Source organism: Drosophila busckii, chromosome 2R, assembly GCF_011750605.1.
Source record: "Drosophila busckii strain San Diego stock center, stock number 13000-0081.31 chromosome 2R, ASM1175060v1, whole genome shotgun sequence".
Lineage (NCBI taxonomy): Eukaryota > Metazoa > Arthropoda > Insecta > Diptera > Drosophilidae > Drosophila > Drosophila busckii.
Genome location: NC_046605.1, coordinates 19,465,664 through 19,482,624, shown reverse-complemented (window position 1 = coordinate 19,482,624; position 16,961 = coordinate 19,465,664). Strand labels below are relative to the sequence as shown.

General features: G+C 32.5%; 2 protein-coding genes across 4 annotated transcripts; both read left to right on the top strand.

Annotated features, from left to right (window-relative positions):
* Window positions 1-8,415: 8,415 nt before the first annotated feature.
* LOC108595889 (5-hydroxyisourate hydrolase) lies at window positions 8,416-8,839 on the top strand. Its single transcript, XM_017981178.1, has one exon. The coding sequence runs from the start codon at window positions 8,463-8,465 to the stop codon at window positions 8,802-8,804; it is 342 nt and encodes a 113-aa protein (XP_017836667.1). The 5' UTR covers window positions 8,416-8,462; the 3' UTR covers window positions 8,805-8,839.
* A 193-nt stretch (window positions 8,840-9,032) lies between these two features.
* Window positions 9,033-16,775, top strand: LOC108596995 (protein quiver). Of its 3 annotated transcripts, XM_017983265.2 has the most exons (7): window positions 9,033-9,558; window positions 10,583-10,670; window positions 10,731-10,808; window positions 11,353-11,400; window positions 12,414-12,470; window positions 13,620-13,766; window positions 14,329-16,775. In XM_017983265.2, the coding sequence occupies exons 3-7, from the start codon at window positions 10,760-10,762 to the stop codon at window positions 14,544-14,546; spliced, it is 519 nt and encodes a 172-aa protein (XP_017838754.1). In that variant the 5' UTR covers window positions 9,033-9,558; window positions 10,583-10,670; window positions 10,731-10,759; the 3' UTR covers window positions 14,547-16,775. The 3 variants fall into 3 exon arrangements, with proteins under 3 accessions (XP_017838754.1, XP_017838755.1, XP_017838757.1); XM_017983266.2 differs by lacking the exon at window positions 11,353-11,400 and having other exon boundaries at window positions 14,329-16,774; XM_017983268.2 differs by lacking the exon at window positions 12,414-12,470 and having other exon boundaries at window positions 14,329-16,774.
* The last annotated feature ends 186 nt before the right edge of the window (window positions 16,776-16,961 follow it).

Genomic DNA, 16,961 nt, shown 5'->3' with positions numbered 1-16,961 from the left:
TAATCTTGTTTTTCGACACTCAGTCAGTCAAGCTGATGAATAATGCTTAAGGTCAGACATGCACAATAAAGCGCAAATGTGCATTGGAGTTTATAATTATAATTATAATTAGTTGGATGCACACACACTTGTAAGCAAATTATAATGCCCTCTGTACTATTTCATAACATGTTAATATAAAGAAGATTACTTTCAATGCCAAAGACAAATTTATAATTTATTTTCATTCAACCTCAAGCGTTAAAGGCAATAATTGTGCGCAGCCGACTGCACAATACCCTTTGCTACAATAAGCTCACTAGTAACTAAATAGTATATACACTTTAAAAAATTTTTTGAAACAAAGTAATTTTAATAATTATTATAATTCACACATTTATAAACAAATTATAATAATAATAATTATAATAATAACAGCAGCCAACTATGAAATACACTTTGCCAAAAACAAAATCACATGCCATTAAATGTCAAGACGTTTACATAAATATTTTTTTAAGCAAGTACTATAAAAAATATACATATTATATAGTGAAAGTAAAAAAATGCAATAAGTTTATTGAAATTTGACTCTGAAAACTTTGTTAAATTATTATGATATTAAGAACTGATTTATGTTTAAATTGAATGCGCATCTTTATCAATATTTTGAAGATCGTTTTGAGTTTCTTATATGTAGGGTAGTTATGAAATAATATTAGTGCATATTACACAGCCGAAATTTACTGTAGAGTCTTATACTGAGTCAAAATTAAAAATTTTTGATAGTTATTAATTGTGATATATATTTTTTATTGCTTACAAATAATGTGCAGTCATTGAGATTTACAAAATGAATAAAAATAAATTAGCTACTATTAAATCAGAACATATTTATTACTGTGTCATTTGTATAATAAAACTTATAGTCATGATCATCCTTGGCTTTAATTTTATTTTTGAATAAACTAAAATTCACACAATTATTTGCACAAGCTGCTGTTACATAATTGGCACAACATTTGGCATGCCTTTTGTATAAATAAAGTGTATAAATCGGAGACCGTAAATAATGATTACTGTCGCGAATTTCAAATGACAAAATCATTCACTTAAAATCGACTTAGAAAAAAAAGGATAACATCATATTAATCCTTTTTGTATAATCTATGCATATTCACCATGATTTGCAACTTTCTGATTTTTATGATTTTCCTCACCAATAATGATTAATTTTGATTAATTTTACAATATATTTTTTTTGCTGAAAAGTAATGATTATTTATAAGTTATTGTAAAATTAATCAAAATTAATCATTATTGGTGAGGAAAATCTTAAAAATCAACATATAATCAGTATAACGTAATTTTTAAAATAAAACTTATAATGATTACGGTCCCTGGTATAAATGCATATTGTCAGTAATTTTAATGCGCAGAGCTTATGACTCAGTTGAATTGAATGCGGTTCAAGGACAGCAAAGCGATCGCCACTCACAGCTGTACAAAAGCCCTTAAACGCCCTTGCTAAAGCAAACTGAGCACATTTTGTTTAAAAAAAATGTAAAAATTTGCACAAATAACTGTACGCTTGAGTAATTAGCGAGCGTGCGATGGCAAAAAGAAAAAATAAATGAATAAATAAAATAGTTTTTGCATTGTGAACTTTTGTGAATAAAGTGTATACCGCATTATATGTGCAATTGTTATCTAGACTGAATAATCAATTGGCAAGCGAAAAAGGCAACTAGTTAATTGTTTAGTTTAATCAACGATTGCAATTAATTCGCTGTGAGCGTCGAATGACAAGCGAAGCGTAAAAGCCGTCAAATGACTTTCAACAATTTTTTGCCAAAGCTAATCATGTGTGTGTGGGTGGGTGGCTGACTGGGTTGACTAAGTGGGTGTGGCTGCCACAAGCTACTGTTGTGTCATAGATACCAGATCTAGAAATCGAGCTAAGCATACAAATTGCATTTAGCATTTAAGGCGCGAATTGCGCTCGTTAGAATAATTACAGCCTTACTCTCAACGAGAGAACAGAAATGGCTTAAAAAATTGGTTTTAATAGCGCTGTCCTAAAAAGCAGACAAATTGCTAAAAGAAAGCCATAAAGCTGGTCGACATTAGCACCAAATCGCTTTAACCTCTTGCCAACTATAAAAAGTGAAATTATTCGCAATGAAAATTGAGCATAGAGGCCGGACGCTGAGCCGGACATTGATGGGCCAACCATCAGACAAAAACAGCAGACTTTTGTTTATATGTATATAGTGTGTATATCCAACAATAATTGGGCAAAGTTTTGCCACTTGGCTAGCAGCCAGGGCAGCATTAACCTAAAAAACAACTAAATACAAATACAATAGAAATGCAAAAGAAATAACAAAAACAACGCAAATCAACAACAGCCAAAGAAACTAAATCCCAAACAAAAGCAACTGACAAATTTGGGTCAACTTGACAGTGAATTATATATGCATATATGTTTGTATATATCTTGCAATTGTAATTGTTTATTTTAAGTGTGCGTTCAATAAAATTCCGGGCTAATTCAATAAGCAAATGCACTTAACTTTAAATTTTATATTTTTTTATAACAATAGGCTAAAAGTATTAAAGAAAAAATATTGCAATATTACAAAAACTGTTTGACATTTAAGAAAAGATAAAAGAAAATATTTCGAACTTAAATATAATAATAAAACAGATACAAGTTTATTGCGATAAATTACTTTAGATTAGGTTTTTTAAGAAAATAAATTAATTGAATTTTTAAGAATAAATATTTAAATGCCATAGAGATGTAAAACGAAAAGTAATTTGAAATTAAATCAATCGAGCAGAAAAGAAACTAAAAATTGTATACAGCTAAAAACTAAAATCTTTTAATATAAATGTGAACACAACTTTTCATTTTTGTTGTCAAATTGATTATTTTTTGTAGTGTACCCGCATAAGTTACACCCACAAAAGCATAATAAATAGTAATAACCTACTCAACACCTTCCAAGAGAATTAGAGAGTGAAAGAGTAAGACAGAGAGAGAGAGAGAGAGAGAGAGCGAGAGCGCTGCAGCTTAACAGCAGCTCAACTACTTAATATGCAACGCTCGGAAGAGTTCTTAAACCTGTTGCGCTGCTCTCACTTTAAAGCTTGTCAATTGTCAAATGAAATTACAACTTATAATATTTACCTACATTTTACAGCAAAGTTGTTCTCGTTACTCTTATTACTTAACATGCACGGCACGGCCAATTGAATTAACTCCCCCCCATACACTCCGCACTCCACACTTTTGCTTTATTGCCACTGTCGTTGTCTCGTCATCAGTTGTTGTCATTTGTCTGGGTCTGGGGCTCAGTTACTTAGTAACTGCCAGCGTGAAGGTCTCGGCATAAACAAAAGCCAAGCTACAGCTCTATATACAAAAAAAACCATATATAGTTTATAGAAACTGCTACACTTTATCTAGCAGTTACAAATGTTTACTATTTGTGTGAATGTGGAAATTGATTTGTTTGGCATGGCGTATGCGCAACATTTGAACCAATTGCGTATAGCTGTGAATTTGTAATAATTTATGCACTTGTATGCATTGATATTCTATATTCATATAGACGCTAACAAGCATAAGCTTTTAACGGAATACTTTGTAGACTAAATAGTTGAGTTTATTAAGAACTGCTCGAGTGCGTAAATAGCGAGAATATTAATCAAGCCTAAATTAGATTTTTATACTGAAAACTTAATATTTTATATGAGAGTAGCTAAAAGATGTAACAATTAATTAAAGTAATTGTTAGTAAATATTAAAAACTCGAACTCATAGCTAAAGCATATTTAAATTTCTTTTATAGTACTATAATGACTCCTATGACTAATTTTCAGTTCACTCGACAAACACAGACCCTAAAATAAATTAATATTAATCAATTTTAAAATCTTTGGTTGCTCACAACTTGACTGTAAGCTTGTTGAAAACTCATCTTGATAATTATTTCTATTTAAGGCATTTTTTACACATGTCCACATGCCAGAGTAATTAATTCCAAAGTAACATAAATCTTCAGCACTTAATTTAATATGTTTAAATGCTTGCAAACTTTTTCTTTACACCAGCAACTGCAAGTGCATTAAATATATATATATAAAGATATATATTCAGCTAACATATTTCTTCAAATTATTTTTTATGATTAATGGTTGCGTTACAATTGGGATTTGGTGCGCGACTGACGGCGCAGCCTTACCCAAGTCCGTCTATGTGTGCGTGTGTGTGTGTGTGTGTGTGCCACACCTTACACTACTATTAACAAGAGCAACACTCACTAACTAAGCAACAGCATTTACTAAAGCTGAAAAGCAATGCTTGAGCATCTTTGAATGCCTTTTCAATTATTTGCAATGTTTGAATTTTGCGCCACATATAAAAGTCTATTTGTGCATGTGTGTGTGCGTGTGTGTGCATCTGTGTGTGTGTGTTTGTTTTTGACTTGGTTGACTTGTTAGCAACAGTAATTTGGCAGTAAAGCGCATAAATGTAGAGTGAAGTGGGGGCTTGGATTAAAGTAAACATCAGTGTAAGAAAAAATTGAAATTTGTTTCAAATTCGAAAACTCACTTCAGCCATGGCAAATGCCTTAGTCACGCTACCTGCCGCAATACTAATAGCAACAACAACAACAGCAGCAGCAGCAGCAGCAGCAGCAAATGTTTACAAATTTATACATTAAGCACATACTTGGCCACAAGTATGAGCATTTTTATTTAGGTCTCTAGTTTGTAGTAGAGAAACCAAAGTATTTTCTGTGTGGCAACAATGCGAATGCGAATGCGAAATTGCAACCCTGTTTTGGTAATTTGAGAAGCGCAAAGAAAGGCGCAGGAAACGTGCTAAGCAAGTGTGTGTGTCCTTACACACACACACACAAGCGTTGCAATCTGTAAAAAATTATCCCACGAATGCGTAGAAGGCATTGGAGGCAGCTGAGTCATTGCCCTGGCAACACTTAGTGCAACGCTTATCTGTTTGTGGTATGCGTGTGTGTGTGTGTGTGTGTGGCAACTGTTTAAACAAAGGGCACAGCCATAAAGGAAATTAATTTAAAACAATAGAGCTTTTGAACAACTTGATAATGTTCTTAATATAATATTACAATGCATGAGTTACGAAAGAAAAACTTGAATCAAACTAGGGGAAGTGATTGCGGTTAATTTTAAATTTATCAAGCTTATTTAACAGATCAATATAATAATATATATATTATATAATATTATATATTATATATATTATATAATATAATATTATATATAAGTTTAATATATAAGTTTTATATATAATATTATATATAAGTTTAATTACATGAATAATTTTTTTATTATTAACAAATTTTATATGGAACTACAAATTTATTATTAAAAAAGTTATTTAGCAGTGGATTGATTAGTTATTTCTGAAGAATTTTCAAGCTATTTTCATTTTAATTACATTTTTTTCTTATGAACGAGCGAACTAAAAAATTGCTGCACACCAAAAATGTCAAAGCTAAGCGAAATTAAAAATAGTCAAGACTACAAAAATACAAAAAGATATTCATCTATTTCAAAAACAATTTTTTAAACTCAGCTAGAGTCTTAAAATAAACTCAAATTAGAACATTTTTTATAAAAAATTCTTCAATAATTTTAATTTAATTTAATTTTAAGTACTCAGCTCATCAGCACCAAACAAAAATGTTGTTACAAGTGAGTTGAAAGATAATCTACTTGGTTGAGGCTCCTGCTAAGCACTAATTGAAGCATTTCCGCTTTGAAGTTCTTAACAAAAGTGCTCTATAAGAATTTTGTTTTTTTTTTTACAAAAACATATATGAGTTACCAAGCAATTGAGCTCATTACAAGCATTAACAAATCAACAGCAGAGCTCGTGTTGCAATAACCCAAAAATTTATATAATGCTTGTGGCAAGTACATTTCCTGTTTGTTTCCCAATCCCCAAACACAGTGCGCACAGTTGGCTTAAAGTTAGGCCAATCCTCTAGCAAATCTGCATAAATATTATAGCCAACAGCTTTTGAATGATCGGGCCAAGAAACGTGCCGCTGGAGAATCCAAAGTGTTGATATGCGCATATGTAAATAATTAATATGAAGATTCGATAAGCTTTCGCGATCGAATTTGAATACAGTTAGAGCTGTTGCTGCGGGCTAGCAAAAATATAAAAAAAAGTTTTATTTTTCTTTTTATTCGAAACGTTTTGCAACTATCAATTATACATAGACCGTTAGCACTTTCTGATTGCGTTTTTATCAAAGTTGATTAGGTAAACAAATTTGTTGAAAATGTCGTTAGGTGTTGTAATCGATATAATTAATGATAAGACTTGCAGAAGAATAATGATGACATGTAAATTAAAATGTTGCACTTACTTTTAATTATTAAATCCAAATTTGTTGCTGCTGCTGCTTTTTGTCGTTTAGCTGCCTTTTATGTACTTTGTTTTAAAGTTGCTTTTATGCGATATTCTTTACTCTAGTGGGCGTTGGTAAAAGACAATGCATTAGATGCTGGATTACAACGACGACGACGTCGACGACAAAATCACAACAAAACAAAAACAATAGCAGCGAAAAATCATCACGCGATTAGATTTAAAGCCGAGAAAAAGAGAAACAGCCAAGGCATATAACGCGCACTCACACACATGCAAACGGCGATCAACACACACACACAGATACTCATACATATATACATGGCTAAAGTTGCAGAGCCAGCAAAACCTCCAAACACAAATGAAAACAATGCGAGTAAAGCATGCACACTCACACATTCACACCACACACACACTCACACACACACAGAGGCAAAGAAAAACACCAAGAATATGTATCTTAAAAACTGGTTTAAGATTTGCTGGGGATTGAAGTTGGTAACTTCGATGCTTATGCCTCAAACTCAAGTATCTACAAGTGTATATGTCTATACATGTGTGTAACTCTTTGTCTGTGTGTGTGTGTGTTTATATTTATATTTATTATATACACACACCCTGGGCAGTTTATGTTTTAAATTAAGTTATTCTATTAATTAGCAAGTCTATTACTTAAACTTTTATTAAGTGCATTTCTTTTTTCCATTTTCAACTGCATCGTACACTGTTCACAACTGTTGCATCTTTTTTTTCTGACACATGCTTTCTAGGTTCAAAATATTCAACAGTATTTGTTTATGTTTAATACACTTGATTAATTAAATATATTTGTTTGTTTGCTACCGGCATACACAGCAATAAATAATTTGCAGGCATTGAACTCGCGTTTCGCTATTTGCATATTTATATTTGTTTCATAAACTTACATTATTTATTAGAATATTTTTTATTTTTAAAAGCCTTAAACATTGTTTAAATAAACTGTCGTCGCATAGCACTAAACTTTTATTTTATTTTTCTTAAATTTACAACTAAAAACCGTCCGAATCTACAGCCGGCTGCAGCACTGAAAATACGTTACGTTGCTCACAGTATCTGAACGATACAACTTATAGTTTCTCAGATACATTAGCAATAACATATTTCACTCACTTTAACAGAAGCAATAACATTTGTGATATCTTTTACAGAAGTCTAACATTTTTGTTCACTTTAACAGGAGCATAGCTTTTTGCTCACTTTTCTACCAAAGATTTATTTTCCCACATTTTGCGTACACAATATAAATATTATTAATACGTGCTACCTCCTGTACTGCTCCCGTGCCAATATATTATAATGCAGTAATTTTATTTTATTTTATTTTATCACATTTTATTTGCCGAAGCTGGTGCGCAACTTTTGCGTTTGTTGGCGGTCCCATTAAAACTACTCAGCTGTTTGCCAATCAGTGTTGGAGAACGCTATTGACTGATGTGGCAACTCTTTTATACTATATCGATAGTTTTTATGGTTAGGCATTGACACCAGGCCCTCAATTCAATAATTTTAAAAACGACAGCCATATATTTTCATAATTGTAAAATTGTAATTGTAATTTCATAATTGAGAATCCAATTGACGGGCCAAGATTTTAAAGTTGTTAACCAAGACAAAATTTAAAATATTTAAATTATTGAATTATATTAAGTTTAAAAAACTGTTTGGCGGTATTTCTTTATTTAGCAAACACTCAATTAGCAAGTATCATCTAGTATGTTATTGTGTGCTTCAGTGACAACAAAATGTTTGTTTACATTTTGATTCTTCATTGTGATTTAAGAGTAGTAGAGGAACGGATTTTTAAAATTTATTTGCAACGACTGCGTTTGAGAATCTGAGATTAAGATAGATTGTTTACATTTGTTATCTTTTATCTTATAAATAAGTAAAGAAAGAGAACAAAGCAAGATTACTTATAAGTAGCCCAAGCGCACTTACAGCTTTTAGGTACAAGTCAGACGTTGACGCGCATAGTTAAAATTAAAATTTATTCAAGTTAAAAATAACAATGAATACCCGAAAACTTTCCACACATGTTCTAAATACTGCAAACGGCAAGGCAGTAGCAAATATTAAAATAACTACATATCGCCTGGATGAGCTGCAAGAATGGCGGGCTTTACGTCCATCGCAAACCAACACGGATGGACGCTGTCTGCTTCTGGAAAATAGTGATTTTACCCATGGCATCTATAAGTTAACTTTTCATGTGGGTGCCTATTATGCCAGCCAGAATATGAAAACTCTTTACCCAGCTATCGACATCATTGTGGACTGTAGTGAAGATCAAAATTATCATATTCCGCTGTTACTCAGCAGTTACGGTTACACGACTTATCGCGGCACTTAGCATATAATGTATAATTGTAAACACTTAATAAAGTTAATGGCTTTTGTTAAAAGTTGTTTGTTGAATTTCGCGCTCAGCTGCTGTGGCGGCAGTCGATGTGTTATCGACTATATGTAGCTTAGCTCATCGTCAGCTGTAAATCAAATATTTTCCCGCTAAATAGGAAGAGTGCACATGCGCTAAATTAAAAAGAAATGGGAAAACAGTTGTAGTCGTTGCGTGTGGGAGCAAAAGACACACGCGTTCTTGTCGAAAATAAAATTCAAGCAATTGAAATAATAGCACAACTTATATTTGCTACAAAGAAATAAAAAGCTGCAGAATATTGAGCACAGCTACAATAAAATAACGGTTATTCAAAGCACAAGTGTGACGACAGTGACGACGAATGTTAATAAATGTGGTGCAAAGGCAAAGAGCAGCAGCCAATCAATAAAGCACTCAATGCCAAGCTTGTGAAAAGAAAATAGCCTCGCAAATATTCAAGGCATGTCGCCCACAATACGGGGCCACAGAAGCAGAGGAAAAAGTGCGATAATGTTTATTTGTTTTTAGTGTTGAGTGCTATGTATAAGTTGCATTAAGCTGCCACGCTAGTTGGCACACTTTGTACCCAGCAAATCGATAGTGTTCTTATTATGAAACACCTGCGCGACGACCACGACCACGACCAAGAGCAAAAGTGACCTCTGTAATGCAGCATGGGTCAGTGATAAGCAGTGCAAATCAATAGAATACAGTGCAAATGCAAAAGGTAACGGCAGTTTAATTTATCAAACAAACGGCAAACGTCACAAATGTATAAGAAAGTGCTCAAAAAAAAATACATTTTTCGATGAAGCTGCAAAATGCGTTTGCATTTAGAAAGAGAAAGATAGATATAGGGAGAAAGAGAGTGAGAGTAAATTCAAGCAAGAGCGAAAGTTAGTGAGAGTGAGCTAATAAATAGCGAGAGAGCGCCTATGTTGTTGTTTACATTACTTAATAACCGGCAATCAGCAGCAGCAGAAACAGCAGCAGCCACAAAACAATTTAACTGCAATACAAACAAATAATTAAAATATTTTGGCTAAACAGCAGCGCCATTAGCAATTGATAACTGTTAATTAAAAAGCGTACACAAGCATAAACTTTTTGCTTGTTGTTTTGAATGAAATTTTAGGCCTAAAACTTGTAAAATGTCTGTCAAAATAAATTCACAAGCAATGCTTGATAAAATGTGCGACATGCTTGTTTAAAAATAAATTTTTTGTAACAATTTAAGCCACACCATGCATACGCTTTACAACTTTTAACATAAGCAGCTGCTATTTTAATTCAAAGCTGCTTTAAAGAGTATAACAAATTTGTATTGTGACTTAGTATTGTGAAATTTCTTGGCACTTGGCCAAAGTTCAATGCAATTTAAACAATTTAAATATGTCAAAGCATACAAGACTAAGACCGAATCGACTACAACTTATATCAAATAAAAGATTTAACACTTTTCAACAACGCGATTGACATCAGCAGCAGCCATGAATTGGCTTAACACATTGACCTAGAACGCTTATTAGAGGTTATGTGTCGCTATTCTTATACACACACATACATACAAACATGTACTTATATTTAGCTGTGCACACGCACTCATATATATAGCTATTTATACTAGATACTGACGTATGCAGCGTAGGAAAATTTAATCTAGCTGATTACAGCTTTAATATTTTCCAAATTTATGAGCCATAAATGTGAGCAATTAATTATTTTTAGTTTTTTTTTTTTTTTTATTTTAGAGAAAAAACTTTTTAGATCAACCTTAGCCAAAAGAGAAACTTTTGGTTAGCTATGCACTATCAACGCTCTTCCTTATAAGTACATCAGGTATGTGTGTAATCGTTTAAATTCTTGACGTGCATTTAAATATATTGATCCTTTTTATAGAGCCTTTGTGATTATATGCCGACTTCAATATGTGGACTAAAAGAAACGTAGCACAGCAATCCCTTTGGGCTTTGGCAGGTAAAATGCTGAGACTCGAAATCGAAATCTCTTCTTAAGCTTCAGCTTCAGTATTAACCAGAATTTAAGGCCAACGCGCCAGCCCAGCAGGCAGCTACTTTATGGGGCCATCAAAAGAATTTTATTAGCTCTATCGAAGGCAGCCACGAGGCACTTCAAAGCAACAGAAGCTAGCATAGCTATATGCTTTAGTAATCAAATGGTCACTGCTAGCCAACAGGCAGGCCAGACGTTTATTTTTTGCAATCATTGGTGGACCAATATAGAATGCGTATAAATAGAGCAAGCAAGCAAAACGACGACGTCGCTGTGCCGGCCAACGCGTCGTATAAGTGACAAACGAATTAACAAGCTTATAAACTGTGTTGTAAAAACTTGTTTGCATTCCATACTTATTGTTTTTCGTGCAGTGCAGTGCCAATCAGGTTTTTTATTAATAACACACTTTCAATTGATTTACGCAATTTCCATTAATTTCAACATTTTGTTTCACAACGTTTTCTTTCCCGAAATCGTATATCCAACTGAAAATTTTGTACTATAGTTATTTTGGCATTGGCAAAATTCACTATGGCCGACAATTGTTTTCCAAGTAAGTTTATCATTTGAAGATTTTCCAAAAACAATTCATTGAACAAAATTCTTTTGCGTTTCGATTAACTTTATGCATTTTGGTTTTCAAAAACTGTTGTTTTCATTTCGTTTTTTTCTTTTTTGCGTTGGTACTAAACTATTTGTAAATATTATTTAGTTTTTTGTATTTGTACTAAAAGCAATAAGTTGCAAAATTATATGATTTACTGAAACGCTAACAACACTCTGGCCGATTCGATTTGAAATTATAGATAAGAAGAGCAATTAATTGTTTAAAAATAACAGAGAAATCAAATTACAATATTTTGAGGGTCGCTCATATAAATTTCGAGTGGCATCTGCCAGAGTGTTAGATGCTAGGCCATCTGGTAATTGTAACTCCTGTAAAATACTTGTCATACTTTATATATAAATGCCACATCAGTTGGTTGCGTTTTTGGGTTGCCTTTGGTTTAGTTTTTGGTACGAGCTGTTTCTGTTGAACACCTTAACAGTGGCGCACGTTCGTATGCGTACAGCTTGGCCACATGTCCACACATGTCCTGCATACAATAAAGTGCAATTAGTGCCAAGTGTGTATTTTACATGTCTTGTCTACACCTTGTAAAGTGGAAAACGAACTCCTCGAATCAAATCAATAAGTTCATAATAATTATATAGACACTGTAAAAATGCATTTAATTGTTTTTCACCCACCAATCCACCACCACCCCGCCCCCAACCCTACACTAATTGTACGCCCAGTTAACTTGTAGCTGGCGCCGCTCCTTGCCTCTAACTTTATTTACTGTGTGTGGTGCAAAATCCCTATGCGAATATCTTTAGCATGCACTGTGCTTTCGCTGGAATGTTAATCATTCCATAGATTGATAGTTCATGCTTCAGGTTTTAATGTAAGTGTGCCTCATTTGTCTCTGTTTATGTTTTCCACCCATATTTCACGCAACTTTGTATATCATTTGTCTACTTCCTGTCTTCTACTTTGCTCTTCCTTTCATTGTTTATTTGCAGCCATATTTGGATTTCTAACTTTCGTATGGATTCCAACAGCCTCAGCCGAATGTCAAAGTATGAATCCATTGATCCTCTGCTTTTATAAAAAATCTGCTTACAAATACTATAATTAACTTTTTGCAACAAAAACAACAAAACAATTAATTACAAATCAAAAAAGTCATGCATAAGTATATGTATTATCTAATTGTGATATTTAAATTGGTTAACTGCAGTGAACTCAAGTCTTGAATTTTACCCAATCGGCAATTTATTCAAAAACAAAAAATATATATACAAAAACCTTATATTAAAAACAAAAGGCTCTGTGAATACGCAAGATTTTAACTATAAATGTTTTTGATATCTTAACAACTTTGCCTTCACTTATCAAAAAAAAAAAAGCCTACTTTTTATTATTTATGCTGAAAATATTTTCTAAACAGCAAAGTTTTTGTTCTCTTCTTTTTACTGGACTCTGTATCCAGTTCCATGTTTTTGCTCTCAAGTCCACACATTCCCGAACCCAGTTAGGACTGTCTTAACTTCATCTATACACTCACTTTACCAACTATCTATTGTATGATTGCCTGTGTGTGTGTGTCTGTGTGGTTTGCTTTGTTCTCTATCTCTGTGTGTGTGTGCATGCTCAAAGGATTCCCAGACAGCATCCTTGTGGTCCCCCCTAACATATTTTACTTTTAATGCACCTCAAAGTATGCAACATTCTTTTGAGTTCAGCATGTGTTTGATTTTGTTGCACTTTAGTTGTTAGTCTTCGTTAATTATAAATAAAATTAAGAATATTTTTAATTTATATGCATTTTATGCTACAAATAAATTTAATGTTAAAAGCTCTATTTATGTAAATAATTTCGACTTTTTTAATTATGCCAACTACAATAGCTTAGAAATTACTACAAATTATTTAAATAAAGCAATATACTTTTTAACTTAAGACGATTTTATATGAAATTTCTATTTTGTTTTTCATAAATTATGTATTAGCATTTTAAGCGCATTTTGCATTATAAATATTGCATGCAAGGCTTTGATTTATACATTAAACATTTGCCTGCTATTATTCTAACTGTGCACATACTAATTGTAGCGACTGTTAAGCACCTAACCTCAAAGTAGTTCTAAGCGTCAGCGGCAAAACAATTGCTTTACAGTCTGACTAGAGCCACAATTAAAGTTGAACTGTGCTCTATACACACACAGCCCGTTCGATTTACTGTTATGAGTGCGACTCCTGGACAGACGCACGCTGCAAGGATCCCTTCAACTACACGGCGCTGCCACGCGATCAACCTCCGCTTATGACTTGCAACGGCTGCTGTGTGAAAATGGTGCGACATCAGAGATCACGTGAGTCAAACTTAAAGCTCAACTAGACTGACTGCCAGATCTCTTTATGAAATTTTTTGAGTTACATATGAAACTGCTAGGCATGAACATTTAATATCAAAGCATATTGAATGAGTCGCATATTTTTCATAAGTTTATTTTAACAAGCTTTGGAGAATAAAGAAGAAAATATTGGCACAACACAATAATAACTTTACAATTGATACTGGGATTACAATATAATAAATAATAATTTTCTTAGTCAGAAATAAGAATTTAAAAATAAAAACTTTTTTCATTATTATAAATTGAATTGAACTAAGTTAGAATAAAGAACGTTTATGGAATGAAAAAATTCCATTTAATTATCTTTAATTTAAATATAATTAATCTAAGCCATAATAATAAAGATAGAATACAAATTCTTAAGGTATCTCCAAGGCTTGTTGAGCAGAATCCTATCTGAAGTAAATTCATAAAGAGATCTCCTAAGTGTTTTATTTGTTTCGTAGTGAAATTTTGCTTGTTTTGGCTTATTGAAATGTTTATATTAATTATGCATAATTAAATGTTATACTTGCAGCTTACGAGGTGGTGAGACGCATGTGTACGTCACAGTTACAAATCAATTTATTCATGGTCGATCACGTGTGCATGATGGAAAGTTCAGGCAATGGACATATGTGCTTTTGTGAGGAAGATATGTGCAATTCTAGTAAAAGTTTATATCCAAACAGTTATCAGCATCTCATACTACTCATCACCATGTCATGGCTCCTTAAACAGTTGGTGCATAGCTAGAATGTAGAAGCAATCAAAGGGTGCAGGGCGACAAACAAACAAACAAACAATCAAACAACAACACACACACACACATTTAAAGTCCAAAACACACACAGAACCACACACACTAACATAGTAACTACTAACTCCATCAGCTCTTGAGCTGTAGTTTGATTTGTAGTGAAATTTTTAATATCTTAAGTTGAACATCTCAAGCAATGTAAATGACGTTCGACCTGCAAATAGACTGCACATTATTGCAAATTATTCGAAATGATGATGAAATGAAAAGCAAAGGCAAAAGACGGCCGTAATGGCAGCACGTAACTTCTATAGAACCGAATGTGTTGCATAGCACCAATTATCGATACTATCGATAAGAATTCGTTAACAATCAAATACGCGCTTGTTGCACTTAACACTTAACTTAACTTAACTTAACTCTCTCGTACTAGTACTTGGAATGTTTAATAATTGAGCTACAGATACTACATCAATACGAAACTATTTGAAATGCATGTTGTTAAATGCTAAAGCATGTAGCGCTTAAGTAGGCTATATCGTAAACGTAAATCGTAATCGTAATCGTATTTGTAGTTACATTTCGTTTTTGTTACTTACATTTATAGACGATATTATCGATACTAACATATGTATATGTATGTACCATAAGTAGGTAATTATTTTGGTTTTATATATATACATATGTGTACGTATGTATATATATGTTATCAGATAAGCAGAGCGTTTTCCCCGAATCGGAACACACACACACAAAAAGGAAATAAGTATTGTGCAAATGAACAAGTCTGAAGATTGCTTGTCAATTGCCGCATTAACTCAATGAATATGAAAAGTTTGCTCATCTTGTTTATTCCAAAGTTAAGAACTTCATGTTACAACTGTTTCTACTTATTATATAATTACACATATGCCTAGCTCTTAAGCTTAATTCTTTGTCCAAATCATATCACAATTACTTAGTATTTAAAGCGAGTAGTTGCTTAGTTTCATAATCGAACTGTATAAAGAATCATGTTTAATTGTTTCATGCTCTCTATTCAGTTGTCTTTCAACAAAAAGTGATAAATTAGCCATTAAGTAGACCAGCCCCATAACACAGAATCAATGCTATAGATAACTACATACATACATATATAACTTTCATTGAAAATCAATGGTCCGCTTCAAGTAATCGACCAATTGAATTTTTTGATTTTAACAAACAAACTTTGAATGAAACTGTGTAGCGGGTTTTAGAGTTGGCCACCCCCCACCCCACTGCCAACTATAGAGTTATAATTTGTTATTTGTGCTAGTGATAGTTGTAAAGAACAACAACAAATGAGAAATAATTTTTGTAATGTAGCTTTTGGTTTTCCATAATTGACAAACTTGAATTTTGTATATTAGACATAAAACGTTTTCATTTATGTAATTGCAAATTGGCTTTTCAAAAATAAACATTTTTACAAAACATACTATATCCATATTACATACCTTTACATACATACTACAATATATTGCTAAATATTTTTATCTGCTCACCTTATTTTCTCCACTGCACCTTAACACTTTCCACTTTGTAAAATACGTAACATATTAGCTCAAAATTACACACACAATATTTGCCTTGTAAAAACAAAAACAAAACCAAACATAAAATCAATTTCAATAGAACACGAGAACATGCTTTAAAGTTTAAACAATTCTCACCTCCGTCCAAATGTGGCGCATGTTCTTTAACCACACATACATAGTTATATTTATACAAACATTCACTTACATACATATGTAAGTTATGTCTTTTACATCCGCGTAGTCTTCTCCAAGGTAAGTATGTATACCAAGTACAGTTGCGTTACTTTTGCTTAGTTCGCTGGCGTTTTGTTTGCACCAGGCTCAAAGTGCAGGACCAGGCCTAACTTACTAACTTACTACTAACTAACTAGTTAACTAGATAATCCCACACACCTACACTTTAGTAACCGAATCCCAACTAATGAAAATAGAAACCTACACGCTCCCTTTTCCCACAAAGTTTTGATACCGTTCTTTTATTTCCTTAATTTTGTTAAGTATGTTAGTTTAGTTTTTGTTTGAGTTTCATAAATATGTTCTTGGTATGTTGGTTTGTTTGACTAATACAATATACACTCTATATAAATATTCAACATATAAACAATTTCGGTTTTGTGAATGTAAACAATATTCTTATAACCAGTATTTAATTGAAAGTTAATGCGTTACAAATGTTTATTGCAAATTAGCTAAAAAGCAAAAATTGTTTTAAAACAAAAATGAAATAATCATCTATACACAGATTTTTAGTGATATATAAAAATTAATAGCAGCGAATATTATTTTAATTTAGTACTTTTTGTAGTTCAAAAACATCTCTCTCTCTCTTTCAAAAACTTACTATCTTGCTCA

Coding starts and splice junctions, on each gene's coding strand:
- LOC108596995 (XM_017983265.2), top strand. CDS start 10,760: ATGTGGACTAAAAGAAACGTAGCACAGCAATCCCTTTGGGCTTTGGCA. Junction 10,809..11,352: donor ATCCCTTTGGGCTTTGGCAG/GTAAAATGCTGA, acceptor TTTGTACTATAG/TTATTTTGGCATTGGCAAAA. Junction 13,767..14,328: donor GGTGCGACATCAGAGATCAC/GTGAGTCAAACT, acceptor TTATACTTGCAG/CTTACGAGGTGGTGAGACGC.
- LOC108595889 (XM_017981178.1), top strand. CDS start 8,463: ATGAATACCCGAAAACTTTCCACACATGTTCTAAATACTGCAAACGGC.